The following is a 21,354-nucleotide window of genomic DNA, read 5'->3' as shown; positions in this document are numbered from 1 at the left end:
ACCACTGAACACACCCAATGCTGGTGGGCACAGAAAATCCTGGTCATGGCTGCTGCCAGGACGGGGTTTGGGTATTAAAGTTTGAAGAGGAATAAAGAAGGATGAGGGATGACAGTATTAAATAAATATAATACAATTGTACTAGAGTGCAACGACTTAAATAGAGAAATAGTGCAAACTGAATGCCTTTGATTGTGTTGAAGAATGCTGAGAATATATTGAGACTATATCATGAACTAGTGAACAGGGGCAGAGAAATTGAAGATGAAATTTGTTGATAAATCAAAGTGCCCCATATTAATAATAGTCCTAATGGTAGGACATTTTAAGGGGCCACAGTGTTGAAAGAGACAAACTTGTTTGGGGAATGGCAATAAGACTAAACAGGTACTTTGTCTCAAGCTTCAATGGCAATAAAAATTGGGAGAGATGAAAAATGGGTTGCCGACTCACCATCACGAAATTACACCATTGCACAAAGCAAGATCTATCACAGGTTATACTATTGAACAAAATCCTTCAGAAACTCATTACATATCTAACTGTCAAAACCATTTTCTGCAAAATAAACTGTTAACTATATAAAAGCAAAAAACTGCGGATGCTGGAAATCCAAAACAAAAATAAAAATACGTGGAAAAACTCAGCAGGTCTGACAGCATCTGCGGAGAGGAACACAGTTAACGTTTTGAGTTCGTATGACTCTTCAACAAAACTAAGTAAAAATGGAAAAGAGGTGAAATATAAGCTGGTTTAAGGCGGAGGCGGGGTGGTGGGACAAGAAGAGCTGAATAGAGGGCCAGTGATAGGTGGAGATAACCAAAAGATGTCACAGACAAAAGGACAAAGAGGTGTTGAAGGTGGTGATATTATCTAAGGAATGTGTTAATAGGTGACATTAAGGGTAGAAAGCAGGATGAACAAGGTACAGTTAGCCCTAGTGGGGATGGGGTAGGGGGAAGGGATCGAAATAGGCTAAAAGGTAGAGATAAAACAATGGATGGAAATACATTTTAAAAATAATGGAAATAGGTGGGAAAAGAAAAATCTATATAAATTATTGGAAAAAAGGGGGATCGGAAAGTGGGTGGGGATGGAGGAGAGAGTCCAAGATCTATAATTGTTGAACTCAATATTAAGTCCGGAAGGCTGTAAAGTGCCTAGTCAGAAGATGAGGTGCTGTTCCTCCAGTTTGCGTTGAGCTTCACTGGAACAATGCAGCAGGCCAAGGACAGACATGTGGGCATGAGAGCAGGTTGGAGTGTTGAAATGGCAAGCGACAGGGAGGTCTGGGTCATGCTTGCAGACAGACTGAATGTGTTCCGCAAAGCAGTCAACCGATCTGTGTTTGGTCTCTCCAATGTAGAGGAATCCACATTGGGAGCAGCGAATGCAGTAGACTAAATTGACGGAAGTGCAAGTGAAATGCTGCTTCACTTGAAAGGAGTGTTTGGGCCCTTGGACGGTGAGGAGAGGGGAAGTAAAGGGGCAGGTGTTGCACATTCTGCGGTTGTATGGGAAGTGCCATGGGAGGGGGTTGAGGTGTAAGAGGTGATGGAGGAGTGGACCAGGGTGTCCCGGAGGGAATGATCCCTACGGAATGCCGACATGCCGACAGGGGGGTGAAGGGAAGATGTGTTTGGTGGTGGCATCATGCTAGAGTTGGCAGAAATGGCAGAGGATGATCCTTTGAATGCGGAGGCTGGTGGGGTGATAAGTGAGGACAAGTGGGACCCTAACATGTTTCTGGGAGGGAGGAGAAGGCGTGAGGGCGGATGCGTGGGAGATGGGCCAGACATGGTTGAGGGTCCTGTCAACCACTGTGGGTGGAAAACCTTGGTTAAGGAAGAAGGAAAATGTGTCAGAGGAACTGTTTTGGAAAGTGGCATCATTAGAACAGATGCGACGGAGGCGAAGGAACTGAGAGAATGGGATGGAGTCCTTACAGGAAACGGGGTGTGAGGACCTGTAGTCGAGGTAGCTGTGGGAGTCGGTAGGCTTGTAATGAATATTGGTGGACAGTCTATCACCAGAAATTGAGACAGAGAGGTCAAAGAAGGGAAGGGAAGTGTCAAAGATGGACCATGTGAAAATGATGGAGGGGTGGAAATTGGAAGCAAAATTAATAAATTTTTCCAGGTCCAGACGAGAGCATGAAGCAGCACCGAAGCAATCATCAATGTACCAGAGAAAGCGTTATGGGAGGGGGCTGGAGTAGGACTGGAGCAAGGAATGTTCCACATACCCCATAAAGAGACAGGCATAACTGGGGCCCATGCGGGTACCCATAGACACACCTTTTATTTGGCGGAAGTGAGAGGAGTTTAAGGAGACATTGTTCATTGAGAGAACAAGTTCAGCCAGACGGAGGAGAGTGGTGGTGGATGGGGATTGTTTGGGCCTCTGTTTGAGGAAGAACTGTTAACTATGTTCATTTGATTCAGGACGAAAGGCTTAAATATAGCAGTTATAAATAGATATACAGATTCAATTTACGCAAAATTACTTATTAAATTATATAATTGAATGCTATATCCATCTTTGTAGCTAGGCAAAAATATAATTTTCTTACCATCCTCTGACAACTTTTAATGAGATTCCTTCAAAAAAGTTCCAGCTTGTTGCATCAGATACATCGGTGAAGATTTCACGTTTGTTTCCAAGGAAGTTTAATTGGTCATAAATAACAACCTAAATCACAAAAAAATGTTTTAAAATCAAATAGCATAACAGTGACTGGAGATTTAAAGTGTTTCTGAAACAGATGACTTACCTTCCCTGGCCTTGGGTTGATTTTCAAATTTTTGTTCTTGACAAGACACTGCAACAAAATAGTGCAATAAATTATCGTTGTGAATTTAACCAATTGGATGCTTCAATATTATAGTTGACATAGTTATCAGTGTCACACTTGCATCATACACTTTTTAAAATAAGCTTTAATAATTTTTAATATTTATTTTTCTAATATATAATCATCCATTGGGGGTTTTACTGTTCATTTCTCAGCTGGGATTCTTGATAAAGTACCACACGATTGCCTCCTTCCCGGAGAATAAGTCCGGTGGTGGAAGTGGAAGTCAGAGTAACTTCTGCTGAAGAGTGGGGCAGCTAAACATGTGAGATCTTGCGCTGCTCAGCTCATTAATTATGCAGCCTCGAGGAGCACGTCAAATCTTATGGTAGGGCAGGCAGGAGTCACCTCATAGGCTCCAACGTTCAGGTGCCATATTTAAATGGCACCCGGATTCCATAAAAGAAAATGTCCAGGAGATGGCAGTGATCTCCGACCCTGCGGTCCATCAATGCCTCCCTGGAGATTCCCCTCCAGGTGGTGAAGGAAAGGTGGGAGTTCCTTTTTCCGAGGGAAGTGAGCAGGAGGCCCACCTGTCTGACCACTCCAGCTGGGGAAGGCTCAGCACACACAGCAGGCATGGAACCTTCTGAACTGCTCCTTCATCCACAGTGCTCACACTCAATCACAGAATCACAGGATCATAGAATCACAGTGCAGAAGTGGCCCTTCGGCCCAATGAGTCTATCTTTATGCAGGACAAGACAGCCCACAACAGGAGGGAGAGAAGGAAGATGGGAGGTCGACCCACGAGCTCAGGACCCTCACCCAATTCGAGAAGCAGGCTACAGAGCTGGCAAAGGAGGACACAGGATGTGCCTACACTGAGGGCAAAATCAGCCTCCACCAGCAAACCAGTGAGGAAGCATCCATTATACAGATACAACATTCGGACATTGACTTTGAATTATATGTATGTTTGAACCAGCTGAGGCAGTCGCTCATTCTCTCTTTTCTCCATCTCAGATTCGAGCAGGAAGAGGGGGAGGACAGTGTCCTCCACAATAGATTGCCCCAGCCCCAGGTCACCTCAGAGGAGGAAGAAGAGGATCCCACACCTCTTTCTGACCATGTCAAGCTGTCACTGCATTCACCTGCCTCCTCCACCAGCATTGAGACACGCACCTCAGCAGGTCCTAGATCTAGAGTCAACTTGAGTTCATAATCTTGCTCCTATTTCTTATATCCTTAATCAGCCCTAAGACAAATGTTGGAGATGCAAAGGGAGGTACGGGAACATCAGGCAGAGTTGTCAGAGGCTGTCAACAGACTGGGATGAGGGATGGAGGAGTCCGTCTGCTTTCTCTTTGATATTGTGGCTCCGGCCTGTGGGAGCATTGAAGTCTCCATGGGAAGGGTGGCGGCTGTCTTGGAGACACAGATCCAGCAGTTTCTGCAGGATTTGCACTCAGACCTGCACTCTATTGCTCTAGCCATGAGTGGGATCCAGCAGTGGCTAGGAGAGAGGGGGGACGGAGAACATCAACCTTCCAGGTGTCTCTTCCCCTCAAGGACTCAGAGAGAGGCCCTCTGCCACCAACAGGGAGGAGGAATGCCTGCCAGGCACCCCGGGGACATCCACCTAGGACACTTCAAGGGTGCCCTGCTGCTCCACCTCCCCTTTGCCAGTGTCCTCACTACCTCCAGCAGGTCAAGCTGAGGAGGGCACACCTGCCCCAGAGCAGGAGAATGTTATCAGGCCAAAACCATCCAAGCCTCGGTCCTCCAGAGCATGCCTGCCAAAGTCATCTCAGGCAACAGAGCATAGCAGTCAGCAGGCTGCCTCCACCTCTGCTGCGGATATTTGACATCCTGGGACACTCAACCCACCTTAAGCTGCCATGAAAGTCAGGGGAGCAAGATTCCAAGCTAATTCCCCGCTGTCGGGAAACTGATTTTTTGACTCATGCCAAATCTTGCCCCCCACGATTCCTGCTGCATAGAAAGGGGGAAAGTAACTGATCCATATGCACAGGGCCACAGACTGACTTTAGCAATGAGGGTGGATAAACAATCAATAGCTTTTACTATTACATTTAACCTCATAAGGTAAATGTGAAATACTATAACTAAAACAAAGCACAGAAGTGACAATACTTGGCTCTTAGTGGTCGCATTTTCAGTGTTACGGGCATATTTTGGTCACTTAGTGGCCAGTTGTACAGTGCTACAAATACTGTTTTAGCTCTAAAATAGCAGCCATGGTGCATGCACTTACACCTGGCTCTAGCCACACTAGACATTGTTGAGGTGGGAGTGGACACCAAAGGTATGTGGAATGGCAGATTGTGTCAATCAACATGAGACACTGGGTGGAATTTTACGGCCCCATCATGGCGGGGGTGGGGCCTTAAAGTGCAGTGAGCCATTCAAAAGTCCGCTGATTTCAGTGGGACAGTAAAATCCAGCTGACATAAAATTCTGCCCACTGATTTAATGCCACAATGTCATTTTGGAACTCATTGCTCCAGCTCATGTGCTCACTTGAACACAAATAGCAGGAAGGACTCCTCACTAGTGCTATCTAAGAGAATCATCAATGACTTACATGAAAGTTGCTGATTGACTTCTACTGGTCTTTACTACTCTTGCAGAAGTGTTTGATGGTTTCCAGTGTTCTTTAGAGTGACTAAAATGTACAGGGAATGGTGTAGAATGAGCTGAAGGACTTTGTCATGATGTCAAGGATTCTGTACAAACCACTTGCCGCTAAGCATCATTGCTGTGGTATGCATTCCCCTTGGGCCGCAGCACAATAGGGAGAATAAGCAGAGGTGACATGGACCAAGACAAGCTGCTGGAAGAGGGAGGAGGAGGAGGAGGGTAATAAGTGCTCTCGATAGCAGGCTATATATACTCAGGAGGTTTAGGGAGCAATTCTCTGATTGCAACTTCCATGAGGAACAGCATGTCAGAGATGTGGGCTTCAGGAAGGACATCCTCACTGAAAGCTACCACCTGCTGCAGCCACTATTGCAACCTCAACACAAGGTGAGGATTATATTGACAATGGCTGTGAGAGTAATTGTGGCCATGAACTTTTATGTGCCTCGTCCCTCCCAGGTTGGAGCTAGTGATATTTTTAACATTTCCCAATTTGCCATAATTGTTACATAAGGGAGGTCACTGAAGCTCTGTATTCCAAGAGACCTCTGATTCAGTCTTATCAGAGAGAAACAGGAGTGAGCATGCAGACCCATGAGGATTTTAGGTTCCTCATGGTGCATGGTGCCATTAATTGCAGGCATTTCATTTTGTGGGTGCTGCATGCCTATGTGCAATCAAAGAGATTTCATTCCCTCATTGTACCTGTGACCACATGCAGCATATCATGCTGATCAACGCCCGGTATCCTGGCAACATTCATAATGCCTTTAAACTGCAGCAATACAATGTACCATCTCTATTTGAGCCACCAAGATAAACCAGAGGGTGACTAATGAATGACAAGGTCTAATCTGCTGTTGACATGGCTCATGGCTCCAGTGTGTAATCCACGCACACATGGGCAGCATAAATACAACAAAAAAACATGCTGCCTCAAGAAATGTGATAGAGTAGAAACAATGATCCCGTAGCTTGGACCGTTCTGGAGGAGCCTTGTAGTACTCGGCATGGTGCATATCAAGATTCATAGCAGCCTGCTACATGTTGCACAGCTTCACCATCATTATGGTGCAACCCTTATCACCAGCTATATAACAAGCAGAGGGGGAGGAGGAGGAGATGCTGGAGGACAAGGATGAGCAAGGAAGCAAGAAACCTATATTTTCTGGCCAGGATGTCCATGATCAACTCATCTACCTGCAATACCTGGAACAATAACGTCAATCCCCTTTCGCCGGCACATTATCTTCTCTCTGTTACTAACCAGCACAGTGTCTGTTTCGCCATAAATTAAAAATAAAACCCAACATAAAATAAACATTCCAAACTAAATGTACAAATCAAACCATGCCATATTGCATACAAACATCAATTAATCACCCTTAGGGTGTATCCCCTTAATGCCTGTCCTCAGTGCACCTTTGCCTGTCCTACCTGCTTCTGTGCAGTGTAACCCCAGTGGCTGCAGCATGGCTGGTGAAAGGCTGCTGACTTTCAGTGGACAAGGTTGGATGGCCTTGTGAAACACCCCCCAGCAGCTTTGGAAGGCCCAGCTTCAGACTGCACCATCTCTGCATGGGCCGCTGCAGCATGAGCTGGAAGGCTGACAGGTCACAGCAAGTGCACTGGTGGAGTGGCAGTGATGTGAGTACAAATGTTGTCATCCTGAGGACCGGAGGCCAGTGCTCCCCAGATCCACTGCTCCATTGCCAATTTCCTGGGACAGTGCCTCAGCAATCCTAGTAATCTGCCAGAAGACTGACTGCTGCATTTCTGTGAGGCGTTGAATACTCCTTTGAACACTGGTATTTAAAGCCATGATGACAAAGGTTTGAACTTGCATGGCTGAACTCAAATGTTAGATGATTGTTGCTTGTGCTGCAATGGAAGTTGTTATAGTTGAGTCCCCAAATGTACTAATTGCGTTGGCCATTGCTGCCATGTTAGAAAGGATGTGCTCCAAGTTCTATGCAACTTGATGCCAGATCCCTGGGCGGTAACAGCAAGCTTTCTGGCAGATCTGCCAAAGGTACCAAGCATTTCACTGTGCATGCCCAACAGCTTTCTTCTGAAGGTTGCCCCATTGAAATGCTTATTTTAATCCTCTGCAGCAAAACTCATGTGTGACCTCCAGAAAGCTGGCACCTGCACTACCCTTATCCTTTGCCCTGGCTGCAGCTCACTTGTGTCTGGTTGTCTCACCACATGCAGATCCACCTCTAAGCTATCTACTAAATTGCCCACAATGCCACTATCTCAGCTGGTGGCTGTGAGTTTGAGATGGAGCAATAGCATTTCTTCTTCATTGTCTTCCTGTTCTTCCACCTCTCTTTCTTCCACCATTGCCTGCAGGTTGCAATTCCTGGGTGCTGGAAAGGAGAAAGGCACAAGGGTAGGGCTGTGGTGAAAGACAAAGAGGTGCACACTTACACCATCTGCAACTTTATAAATTAGAAGAGATTGTGGGATGAGTTGGAAGTGGGCTCTGAGGAGAAGGATTATGTATGAGGGTATTGTCATTGCCGACGTTTCAGCCCCATTACTGGCTGTGGGCTCAGTCATGGTCAATCCAATAATAGCAAATGCAATCTCCTCCATCAGGGTGAGGACATATAGCCGTACCTGACCCCATCAGTTAACTCCTGCTGCTTCTGGCAATGTACTAACTTGCCCTACAAGAGCAAGAGAAGTCTGCCAGTGAGTGTGGTGCAATGTGTTTGGGTGATGTGGCTGTCATGCTTGAATAGTTGGCAATGTGTGAAAACTGTGAAGTTTGCAGCAGCACTAAGGGCGTGAGAGTAAAGTGAGGCTATGATTGTTAGATCTGGGTCATGATTGTTAGAGATTGTTGGTAAGTAAGTGATGGGGATGCAGTGAATTGAGCAGTATGTAGGGTTGGTAGTGCTGTTAGTGGGAGATGACATTTGAAGATATGTTCACTAACCTTGACCACTTATGATAGGTCATTGAACTTCTTGTTCCCAGACCCTTGGGGCTTAACTCCTAGTACTGACCACCAAGGCAATCTGGACCCACTGGCTTCACAAAGTTTGTCTGGAAGTTCTACTGGCACCCTACGGATAGAGTACCTCTTTGCTCCTCTCTACCTCATGCACCAAGGCGTCAGATAGAGTGTCAGAAAATCTTGCAGCCCGCTCTCTGCCATGTTGTGCCATTATTGCGTGTTACCCAAGTCACTTCTAGAATAATTTTCAGCAGCTGCTCCAGTTAAAATGATCCTCCCCTTTAAGAGGTGCAGTCTGGTTTTAACTCCTGTTGCCCTCTTTCAACCAGTGCTCAAGGGTGCAGCCACTCAGTGTGTTTTGCAATGGGCTTCATGCTGCTATAATTTCGATTAGCAGCTAGCATGAAGTTTGAGAGTTGCCTGCATCAGAAGCAACAAGTGCGGGGTAATCGGCATCATGATCCCTACTCCTGTTTTTAAGCTATGACATTTTCTTCCCCATGGAATGTTGGTTGAACAGAATCTGATGGACTTATGTCACCAAACTATGAATATTTTATAATTAAAATTCCAAAAATATCTAACTCTTGCTGTTCCAGGGACTGTAAGATACAGATCATCTTCAAAACAACAAGGATGAATGAAAGCATTTTTACAGAAGAAGAGAAAGAAGACCTCTGGACATATGAACCCAGTGAACGTTTGTGCAGTTCCTTATGGGCAACAGCAATACAGAACTGGCAAAAGCCTTAAAGTCTGCATTTTTGGAAAAGAATGGTAGACTGCATTGGGGAAAAAGCTTTCAAAAAAGTGTGGGCGGGCGGAATAAAAAGGAAGCTAAGAAAATATGAAGTTTAATTCCAGTATTTCACACATTAAAGAAATAAATATTCAAATTGTTCGGGTGTTAACAATAAAATATCAGAACCAAATTGCAAAGTAACAAAACACTTAACTATTATAGTAGCATTGTACTGCATGTGTAGACCCAGTGCATATGGATTGGTGCTATACGGCATCACACCTATCATTCCACAACACTGCATTGCTGTGCAAAGTACCAAATGGTGATCAGATATTTTCCTTCAAGGAAGGGAGGAAACATCAGGAAAATAAAATGCCTCCTTCTGCTCCCTTTGGATAGCCCTTAGCTATCTTTTAGCTTTTACTGTAAGACTGGCAAAGGCCAGGGAACAGTTTATATTCTTTCTCTCTTTGCTACAGAAACAGCACATTATGTAAAGTTCACAACAGGGCAGTAGAAACATTAACACAAAAAAGCAAATCTTACCCTGAATGTTAAGTAGAAATTAAATATCATACCTTTGAATCTGGTGAACATTTTAACAGGTTTGAGTCATCAGCTGGTTTCTGTTGCAAATGAGTTAATATTTTAGGAGCGCTTTCAGGGAGTGCTTTTTCGACCTTTGATAAATAATGCCTAGATGACTGAAAATATCGATAGAATACACTATCTTCTGCTGCAGAAGGTTTAGGGGAGGCTTTTGAATCAACCACACAAGTTTCTGTTTGTAACTGCGAAGGCAAGTTTTGCTTTTCATTTATCTCCTGAGAAATTAGAGTTGCTTTGTCCAAGTGGTCACTGGAGAGGCTTGTGCTCGCTTCTAATGCAGGAACATGACTTGTAGGATTTTCTTCTTCCTCAATCTCTTGAAATATATGTTCTGTTTGCATCAAGTGTAAAGATGCTGCTGCAGGTTCAATTATAGATGCAACAAGTTGGTTGGAATTGTACTCCGTTGTTGAAGTTGGAGAATGGGTAATACTATATGTGTCCATTGTTGCATCATTTTCTAACTCTTGCTCTTCATATATTGGTGGTAAAGCAAAAGGATAAATTTGCCTCCTGTTGAAGTTATGACTCAAGGATGTGTCTAGGATCAATGCTTCCTGTTCTAAAAATTGAGGTTCCATTTCGTCCTCCATATTCAGATGATGCTCAATGGTTTCTATGCTTTTTGTGACATGATCATTTAGGCTGTTAGCGGAATGGGCAAACAAAATGTCAAAGGTTGCCTGTGGTTCAGCAATTCTCCCTGTTTCATTCTCCTCTGCATTTTTCATACTTACATTTGTGAAATCACCTGGATCGGTTAACTGACTAGATTTACTTATCTCAAAAGCGGCAATTAACTTTTCTTGGGCATCATTTGATTGGGCTGAATTGATAGAGTCAGTTTTTAATGCAGCAGTACTCTGTGTTAGATCAATAATATTACATTGCTCTATTACTATGGCAGAACATTCCTGGACCATGTGATCAGAGTTATTGTCTGTTTTCATTATTTCTGAAGGTGTTTCTGACAAGGAATCTTCTGCAGCAATTACAATATTCCTTAGCTCAGTTCTCTGTTCTGTTTCTTTTGCAAGATCCTGTGCTTTTACTTGGACATCATTCACTTTGACTTCAATTGTTTCAAGTGCGGATTCTGTGTTGCCAGTTGCTTGAATTGTTGAGGTAGGATTTAAGAGGCCTGACCCTGCCTCCTGGCTTATGACATCTTTAACAGCATATACCGGTGTAAGGTCAGTGTCCACTGGCAAGAAAGGTGCTGAACTTCTACTTTCCTCATGTGGTTCCATCGTTATTGAGACATCTTTCTCATCAGCTCTGTGGATTGAAGGAACATACGTGGCAAGATTTCCATGTGTTACCAGAGGTGAGTCTTGACTCTTTCCTCCAGCAATGTATATGAGGGTATTTTCAGATTCCTCTGGGATCTCTGAGTGTACTACCTCTTTCACTCTCTCACCATTAACTTCTACTGTCTTCACTAGTTCCTCAAGCTCTTCTTCAACTGTGTTGTTCATTGGTAAATTATTTGTGCTGTCAATTAAGCCAACTTCTCTAGGCCTATCCATTAACCTGTCAGTTTTTATTATATTTGATGCTGTTTCTGCAGTAGTAACATCCTCCAAGCTTACAGTGCTTCCTGACTGGGTATGTGGTTTTACTGGTTCTGTGAAAGCCACCAGTCCTACAGCAGATTTTGATGCAGATGGTAATGTCATGTTGCTCTTGGTAGCTGATTCTGTGTCTGATGAAGACATTTGTGCCCCATCAGGTACCTGAATATTTGTAATTGCCTCCAGGGAAGAAAGCATAATTTTCTGCATCATCCTTTTTGCCACTCCATTCACTGGTTTAACTGAATCTGATAATGAGATGTTGGAGCTTCTCGGTGTTTCAGAAATCACGCATGTTCCATCTTCTTCAGATTTTGTGGTTTGATTAGTGTAATCTCCTTGGTCAGTCGACAAGCCCGACAAACTTATTTTTAACTGGACAGAACCTGACTGAAAATTACTTGCTTCTGAGGTTTTTAGACTTTGCCCAAAATCAGACATAAAGTTTTCCTGGGCGTGGGCTGAAGTGATAGAGTCAGTTTTTAATGCAGCAGTACTCTGTGTTGGATCAATAATATTACACTGCTCTATTACTATGGCAGAACATTCCTGGGCCATGTGATCAGAGTTATTGTCTGTTTTCATTATTTCTGAAGGTGTTTCTGACAAGGAATCTTCTGCAGCAATTTCAATATTCATTAGCTCAGTTCTCTGTTCTGTTTCTTCGACAGGATCCTGTGCTCTTACTTGGACATCATTCACTTTGACTTCAATTGTTTTAAGTGCGGATTCTGTGTTGCCAATTGCTTGGCTTGTTGAGGTAAGATTTAAGAGGCCTGCCCCTGCCTCCTGGTTTGTGATATCATTAACAGTATATACCGGTGTGACGTCAGTGTCCACTGGCAAGAAAGGTGCTGAACTTATCCTTTTCTCATGTGGTTCCATCTGTAAATTCTCATTATCAGATTCAATTACACCAATGAATGAAGTGGCTTTCTCATCAGCTCTGTGGATTGAAGGAACATACTCAGCAACATTTCCATGTGTTACCAGAGGTGAGTCTTGACTCTTTCCTTCAGCAATGTACTTGGAGGTATTTTCAGATTCCTCTGGGATCTCTGAGTTCATTAACTCTTTCACTCTCTCACCATTAACTTCTACTGTCTTCACTAGTTCAAGCTCTTCTTCAATCGAACTGTTCATTGGTAAATTATTTGCGCTGGCAATTAAGCCAACTTCTCTAGGCCTATCCATTAACCTGTCAGTTTTTATTATATTTGAAGCTGTTTCTGCAGTAGTAACATCCTCTAAGCTTACAGTGCTTCCTGATTGGGTATGTGGTGTTACTGGTTCTGTGAAAGCCACCAGTCCTACAGCAGATTTTGATGCAGATGGTAATGTCATGTTGCTCTTGGTAGCTGGTTCTGTGTCTGATGAAGACAGTTGTGCCCCATCAGGTACCTGAATATTTGTAATTGCCTCCAGGGAAGAAAGCATAATTTTCTGCACCATCCTTTTTGCCACTCCATTCACTGGTTTAACTGAATCTGATAATGAGATGTTGGAGCTTCTCGGTGTTTCAGAAATCACGCATGTTCCATCTTCTTCAGATTTTGTGGTTTGGTTAGTGGAATCTCCTTGGTCAGTCGACAAGCCCGACAAACTTATTTTTAACTGGACAGAACCTGACTGAAAATTACTTGCTTCTGAGGTTTTTAGACTTTGCCCAAAATCAGACATAAAGTTTTCCTGGGCGTGGGCTGAAGTGATAGAGTCAGTTTTTAATGCAGCAGTACTCTGTGTTGGATCAATAATACTACACTGCTCCATTACTATGGCAGAACATTCCTGGACCATGTGATCAGAGTTATTGTCTGTTTTCATTATTTCTGAAGGTGTTTCTGACAAGGAATCTTCTGCAGCAATTACAATATTCATTAGTTCAGTTCTCTGTTCTGTTTCTTCGACAGGATCCTGTGCTCTTACTTGGACATCATTCACTTTGACTTCAATTGTTTTAAGTGCGGATTCTGTGTTGCCAATTGCTTGGCTTGTTGAGGTAAGATTTAAGAGGCCTGCCCCTGCCTCCTGGTTTGTGACATCATTAACAGCATATACCGGTGTGAGGTCAGCGTCCACTGGCAAGAAAGGTGCTGAACTTATCCTTTTCTCATGTGGTTCCATCTGTAAATTCTCATTATCAGATTCAATTACACCAAAGAATGAAGTGGCTTTCTCATCAGCTCTGTGGATTGAAGGAACATACTCAGCAACATTTCCATGTGTTACCAGAGGTGAGTCTTGACTCTTTCCTCCGGCAATGTATATGGAGTTATTTTCAGACTCCACTGGTACCCCTGGGTGTACCATCCCCTTTAGTCCCTCATCAGTAACTTGTACTGTTTTCGCTAATTCCTCATGTTCTTCTTCAATCGTGTTGTTCATTATTACGTTTTTTGTGCTCTCATTTAAGCCAGCATCTTCTGTATCCACTAGCCTGGCAGTTTTTGTTATATCTGAATTCGTTTGTGTATTAGTAACATCCTCTTTGATAACTGTGGTACTCATTTGGGTATGTGGTGTTCCCTGTCTGGCTGAAAATATTATTTCCTCTTCTACTTCTTTTGTTTTTCCTTCCAAAATGTTATTACTATCTGTAGTTATTACTCTTTCTACTGGATGTGCTTGGGATGCATCAACTACACATATCTCTTTTATTAATTGTGGTCTTGATTGTAAAGTGATTAGTTCTTTCTTTTCTTTGGTTTTTAAAGCAGTCTCTTCACCTTCTGGTTGACCTGAAATTGTTGCATCTGAGTCCTTGTTGTCATAGCTTTTGGTTTTCTTTTCACTTTCTTCATTTTGCTCACTAGAACAGGTCATTCTGGAATTATTCAGTGCATCGCCCTGTAAGGTATTTTGAATTGCTTCCTTCGTAAAATTTGCTACAAGAGCAATTGGTTTTGTTAACTGTACGTTTTCATCAGTCTGTGTATTTCCCAAGTTTGTTTCATTGGAAGTATTAGGCTGTGTACTTTCCCTCTTGTTCAACAAACCAGTACTTTGTTGAAAACATCTGTACCACAGACTGTTTTCTGATAGGCTACACTTGCTTGTTTCCATGGATGATTCACTGGCATCTTTTGGCATTGCCACAAAGTTAGATGCTTTTTTGTTGTCCTGCACTTCTTCAAATGACTGATTTTGTTTAACGGCTGGTACAGTTGCAATTTCACTATTTGCAATTGAATGTGCATTCTTGTCCGAATCTAATAAAAAATATGTTGATTCTTGATAGTACCTGTAAAATATACTTTCATTAGGCAAGGAAGGCTTGACCGCTTTAGAAACTTTGGGTTCAGGTAAACAGGCTAGAGTACCTGGTAATGAATCTGAACTGTGGTCATGTTCCTTTTCAGAAGAAATTTTAAATAATTGATCTGGTTTTTGAATGTACAATGAATTCTCAGTCTCTAGATTGCTGGCCTCTGTAATCTCTTGGAATTCAGTAGTTATGGTAGATTCAGAATTGCTAATCCCAAATGACTGCATTGCACTTGGGGCTGTGTCTGTAGCAATTTTAGAGAAAGTAGCACTTGGTATCTTGGGATGTTTATCACTCTCAATTGTACCTGTTGATTCATTGGTAACATTAGCACTATTAACTGTATCTTCATTTATTGTCTTATTTATTACTTCAACAGTTGTCAGGGTGGATGAGTTCATACTCATTTGTTTTTTCAATACTTGAGAAGATGACTCTTCATTTACATGTATTATGTCAGGTACTGATTTCCTTTGCAATGTTTGATGGTACTCCTTTGGTGGTCTCTCGATTGCATATCCAGTGTCTGTTGTGAGACTCTCAGTGGATAACCCTGTTACATTATCTTTGTCTTTATACTTTTTTGGCATGTCATTGGTAGAGGCATCAGGAATATCCCCTTTGTTATTGAACACTGCAAAGGTACCTGATTCTGTTATGTGTCCATTTGTTTGGGTCCTGCTGGCAATTTCCAATTGTACATCATATTTATCAAGTATTACTTTTGGTGCGTCTAACTTGTTGCTCAGGTGGATTGCTTTCACTGGGTCTATTAAAGAGACAACTTTTGTTGGAACAGTAGCATTGTCCAAAATTTCCAGCATTGGGCCTTGCTTTTCATTTTTGCTCACTGATTCTGTTTTCTCAATCTCTTTCTCCATATCATCTTGCTTTGAAGCAATAACTACAGGATTTGTTAGAGCCTGATCTTCTAAATTAGCAACAATACTTCTTTGTTGCCTATCTGTGTTATCAGCTTGTTGGTTATTCTCTGTTAAGGAAGTAGGATTATTTAAACTGACAAGTTTCAAATTTTGAGCTGTTGCTGCTTCATCTGCATCTACTGTGGAGCAGAGCATCTTTGGTACATCTGTTTCATTTCCTTTTTTACTGGTTGTCTTTGAAGCAGGGGGAACATGGAGCTTTTGTTGGGGCTTCATCATAATAGTTGTTTTGGATGAACCCTCAGTTTGGGGAGTTAATTTGCTTGTTGTTATGTCAGCATTGTCTTCATCCTTGTGGCTCTGATCATTGTGATCAGCGATTAGATTATCTTTCTGAACGAAACATTGTGCATCCTTCTCCAATACACCACCTCCTTTTGAATGCGAGTCTTCAAGTGTCATAGTAAGACCTGGGAAAGGTGTGCCATCTGGATTGACAGCAGTTATCTTTTGTACACTAATTGTGTTTGATACTGATACTTGCTTCTTGGTGCTACCTATTGTGCCTGTTGTCACTGTGCTACATTCACTTCCCACTTTTGCTGTTTCTCGGTGGTGTGGTCCAGTTAATTCTATTTCCCCGCTGACTCCACTGAAAGAACTTTGCTGCTTCAGCGGTTCATTTTCTGTTTTTACATCTTTGACCAGCCCAGGTTTGCTTGATGGAAATGTTGCTGTGCAGATTCTGGGCTGTAATTCAGCATTTCCCTTGCCATTATTTATTAAAGGTATTTTTTCTTCCAATGGTGTTTGGATCTTGGTCATTGCTGGAGCTCGCAAAAGGACACAATGGTTAGTTTCTTCTTTCAATTGATTTAGAAGTGGTTGATCAACCAATGAAACCACAATCTTCTCATCTACTTCAGAAATTGTGGGATTTACTGGTTGGAATGTTTTTCTCAGAGATCTTCTTCTTTTGATCCTCCTCGCTCCACGATAAGTTGAATAAGTGATGGTTGGTGGAACAGGCATATTTTGTTCATTCTCAGAACTATCTGCTTCATTGGCTCTATCTTCTAATGCTTGGCTATTAATTTCTTTGCATTCACCAACTACACTTTGTAGCTTCATTAGGGTTTTCTGATAAACAGCATCCTTGTCAGAGCGCAATGCACCAACATCCTCCTCCAATGAGATACTTGCACTGAATATCCTTAATTTCCTGAAAGTTAAAAGAAAAACTGTACTTAAAATTTCTATTCTCACTCTTGAGCATAGTAACCTAGTGAACAAGTAACATAGGAGTCAAGAGTTCAAATCCCACCATGGTAATTTGTGAAATGGAATTCAACAAATGTGATCATTTGTGAGCTAGCACCATTAAGCATGATAATTTTAATAAAATCCAACTGGTTCATTAATGCGCTTCAGGGAAGGGAACCTGACTGTCTTGGACTACATGACCCCAGTCCCACATCACATAGTCAACTCATTTATATAAATAAATGTCACCTTGTTGTTATTGGCCACACCCCAAGAACAAGTACAAAAAAGTTACTATTTTATGCACAGTTTAGAATGTTGTTTTAAAGCAATGAAAGAAAACCATAATACTCTTTAATGATGCTTCACTTAACAACTACAATCATCTCAGTTGTAATGCTGGAGCTAAGCCAGAGGGAGATATATAAAAAAAACATTAGTCTTTTGATTAGAAAAGATGCTTTTCATGACCACTGGATGTTTCAAAGCTCTTTGAAGCCAATGAAGTACTTTTGAAGTGTAGTGTCTGCAGTAATGTAGGAAATGCAGCAGCCGATTTACGCACAGCAAACTCCCACAAACAGAAATGTGATAATCACCAGCTAATCTGTTTTTGTGATGTTGATTGAGGGATAAATATTGGCCAGGACACTGGGGATAGTTCCCCTACTCTTCTTCAAAATAGCACCACAGGATGTTTTACATCCAGCTGAGCAGGCAGATGGGGCCTTGGTTTAAATGTCTCATGCAAAGTTCAGCATTTTTGACAATGCAGTGCTCCCTGAGTATTATACTGCAGTGTCACTTGTGATTTTTGTGCTCAAGCCCTGTTGTGGGTCTTGAACCCAGAACCTTGTGATTCAGAGGTGAGTGTGCTACCAACTGAGTCATGGCTGACCCACGTATACAATAAAATTCATAAGGCAACAGAATCAAAATAATTGCCACATTACTAGGACTTTAGAGCATTTGTTCACCCAGATGTACAATGTTGGAAAGGCTGTAGATGTGTAAAACATGAGTGCCATCCTTATAAGGAATACTTAATGATATTCTTTTCCTCATGAAATACAGGCTTGCATAAAGTCGAATTACCATATATACTGGTGGAAAATTTAATTTTCTGAAACTCTTTTTAGGTAAAAAGTTAAGGGATTGACTTTTACATCGGTAATGTTCTCAGGGGCTTACTTTGAACTACCGGCACTCACAGCTCACACAGGTAGCAGAGAAACGTGCTGGGTTTTCAGCCTCAGATGCTTGAAAGGAAGCGGATTGGAGCAAAAAGGGAGCCTTAAAAGGTGAGTTTTTAACCAATGCCTTTTCTTTTCCTAAGGGGCCATAGGACAACATCATGACAACTCAGTGAGCTCAGTTCCATTTCTGGGAACTTGTGGCCCATACAAACTGTGCACACTGACTCTTGCAGTTTGTTCCAATCTTAGCTCCATTATCTCAATGAGAAATTGAACTTTTACTGAAGTTCTCCAAAATCTCAGTGGGCAAATCGCACTCTGTGATCTAGCACCGATGCAGAAATATCAGAAAACTCCTGTTTCAAATGCTGGACATGTTTCCCGTGGGGGAGTTGGGGGGGCATGTAAAATAGGACGGTTGCCCACATCACCACTTTCCCACTCGGCCCCATAATACAGGAGGGTGGACGGGTGCTGAAATTGGCAACCCACTGCCATATTTAAATAAATAATCAAGGGTTTATTGGGCTTGTTAACAATCCAATTGGCCCCGATTAAATGCTGCCCATGCCATAAAATGTTAGGCGTGCGCAGTCGGATGGGAATGGGCAGGCTGCTTTTTAAAAAGAAACATTATCAAAAGGCAGGAAGGAAGGGGGAACTATCGTTGGGGGGTGCCAATTGCGAATCGGGGGTCAGCCCCCCCTAAGATAGTACCGCCCCCCTTTCTTCCTACCTGCTTGCTCCATTAAACACACCAACCCTACACCCCTACCCCCTCTCTCTAAACTGCCCAAACTCTTCACTGCCCAAGGCCCCGGACTTACTTGGATTCATTGTTCCTTCTTATTATTCCTGGTTGCAGTCCCCGCAGTGTCTAATAATGCAATCTTAGTGCTGCCAGGACTGATGGAGTGACTGGCAGCTCACACGGGCTGGACTTCCTCCCCAGTGAGGGGTGGAATTCCTACACTGCCTCAACTTAGCCTGGCCAAGTTCATTATGGTTGCAGGGTGGGCTGGCAATCAACGGGTCAGCTCCATGCCAACTTTGCTGCCGGGGTGGAGGTGGGTATTAGGGGCGGGGTGGTGGTGGCATGATCCATCTGTTCCCTCCACTGTAATATTCTGCTCTGGTCTTTGCTGTGTTACTCTGACCACATAGTAGGGCAGTGAGCTGAGTGGTAGTGGAGTGTCCTTGGAAAGTTGAGGGTGGACTTTTACATGAGATTGACAATTACTTGAGTTGATACAGTAAATAAGAAACATTTCACCTAATGCTTGGATTGCATATTTTCAGAATTTTCTGTCATGCACATGAAGCCAGTAATCATGGGTTATTTTAAAATAACAATTCTATTGTGAAGTAAATTGTTAATTGAATCATGACCTCAGAAACATTAATCAATTCCACCTCACATTAAAGTTAAAAGGTTTGTGGGAGAAACTATCAGTGAAGCTCATTAGGGTTTGTTGAATATTTATTATATTACATCTGTCTTATAAATTAACTGTCAAGGATGATTGTCTCCCATTTCACTATTGTTTTTCATTTTGAAGATCATGGTAATTCAGAACAATATAGCAGCTCATTTATATCATCTTATATGAACAAAATAATACAATGTGCTGGAGTTTCAGATCTCATTCACATCTGCGGGAAAGTACCATCCACACAAATGCTGGGAGCTCAGGCTGCTGCCAGCAGCCGAGTGGTCCTTAGGTAGATGCTCAGTGGCTGGGTGTGGGGCTGCAGGTCTTTGGATGGGGGGAAATTGAGAACCTTGAAAGGAGATTGCAAGCCATGCGAGTGGGAGCAATTGGTGGTCAGTGGAGGTTGTGTGGTGCGGCAAGGCAGCAGGGGGAAGTGATTGATGGTCAGAAGGGGAAGTGGCTGGGAAGCAAGGGAGCTGTGAGAAGGTGGAGGGAGGAGACTGAAGTCAAGGTCAGGGTATGGAGGTCGGGGGTGGGAAATCTCGAGATTGGAAGCATAAGGGGTGAGGAGGGGAGTAGCGAAAGTGATTGGAATGATGCTTTACAAAGAAGTAACTTATTTCTTTTGCAGGCAAATTTAGGAAGGGATGCCCTGAGTGCAGCATCTGGCAAAGGACACTTGCAATGTTGACAGAATGGAGTTTAGAAAGATGAGGGGGGATATGATTGAAACTTACAGAATACTGAAAGGCCTGGATAGAGTGGACGTGGGGAAGATGTTTCCATTAGTAGGAGAGACTAGGACCCGAGGGTACAGCCTCAGAGTAAAGGGAAGACCTTTTGGAACAGAGATGAGGAGAAACTTATTTAGCCAGAGAGTGGTGAATCTATGGAATTCATTGCCACAGAAGGCTGTGGAGGCCAGGTCATTGAGTGTATTTAAGACCGAGATAGATAGGTTCTTGATTGGTAAGGGGATCAAAGGTTACGGGGAGAAGACAGGAGAATGGGGTTGAGAAACTTATCAGCTATGATTGAATGGCAGAACAGACTCGATGGGCCAAATGGCCTAATTTCTGCTCCTATGTCTTATGGTCTTAAATTGAACTGCATTGCATTTGTTCTGCATATACTATGTGGCTTTCTAAGGCTCCAAAATGGTGGACATGAGCACTGCAGCAGACATTAGACTGCTTATTTGCATATGCAATTAGTTTAAAACCTGTAAACAATACCCCTTGTTTGTCCTTACCTGATATGGAAGGCTGCGCACTTTGGGGCAGAAGTGCACATGCTTCATTTTTGAGCCTTAGAGAGTCATGACAAGTGCTATGTGCTCAATTTCTAGGCAAATGCCTTAAAATATTTGCCATCCACTATAAATTATCTGTCAATTTTATCCAACTAGCCACCAACAGGAGATTAAGCAAAAGTATGCATAACAATTACTCCATGATTTGCAATCAAGGCCTGTATTTGAAGTCATGTGTCTTTTTGAGTGATAAACAAAGCAAAACCAAAGGAGCATAACACAATCTTTTCAAACATTTTTCTCACTCTCTCAGCTAAACTAATTTGAAACTTGATTCTCTTCCCTTTTGTGAAGGCAGCCGGTACAGAACTACAAAACCCTGTACTATAGTTACTATGTAAACAGGAAAAAAGAGCCTTGTAAATGTATAAAAAATGTATTTGATGACACTTTATGGTAATTTGAGTTTCATCTTAAAATTAAATTTTCCATTAAAGTTGCACATATATTAAACATTAATTGGAGGCAAGAAAAATAGATAGGACAACAAAATATTGGTGAATCTGTGTCAAGAATGTTGTAAAAGTTTTGGTAGCTGTTTTCAATTTGAATAAGATAACAAATGAGGTCACAGGGCAGGTGATAAAGTCTATTAGCCTGATAAAAAGTCAAAAGAGTATATAAGAAAGGAGAGAATCACACTGGGT

General features: G+C 42.5%; 1 protein-coding gene across 3 annotated transcripts in view; it reads right to left on the bottom strand.

Annotated features, from left to right (window-relative positions):
- The window catches only part of LOC121290944, a 142,629-nt gene that overhangs the window by 88,749 nt on the left and 32,526 nt on the right, over positions 1–21,354 (bottom strand). For all 3 annotated transcript variants that reach the window (XR_005945908.1, XM_041212002.1, XM_041212004.1), the window contains exons 4-6: positions 9,750–16,725; positions 2,774–2,821; positions 2,573–2,691 (exon numbers count right to left, since the gene is read on the bottom strand). Coding sequence is in view for 2 of the 3 variants with exons in the window: in XM_041212002.1 (XP_041067936.1) it covers positions 2,573–2,691; positions 2,774–2,821; positions 9,750–16,725 (7,143 nt within the window). In the remaining variant the exon portion in view is untranslated. The remainder of the gene's footprint in view (positions 1–2,572; positions 2,692–2,773; positions 2,822–9,749; positions 16,726–21,354) is intronic.

This window comes from Carcharodon carcharias, chromosome 18 (assembly GCF_017639515.1).
Source record: "Carcharodon carcharias isolate sCarCar2 chromosome 18, sCarCar2.pri, whole genome shotgun sequence".
Classification (NCBI taxonomy): Eukaryota; Metazoa; Chordata; class Chondrichthyes; order Lamniformes; family Lamnidae; genus Carcharodon; species Carcharodon carcharias.
Note: the sequence above shows the minus strand (reverse complement) of the source record. Positions and strands in the feature narration are given on the sequence as shown.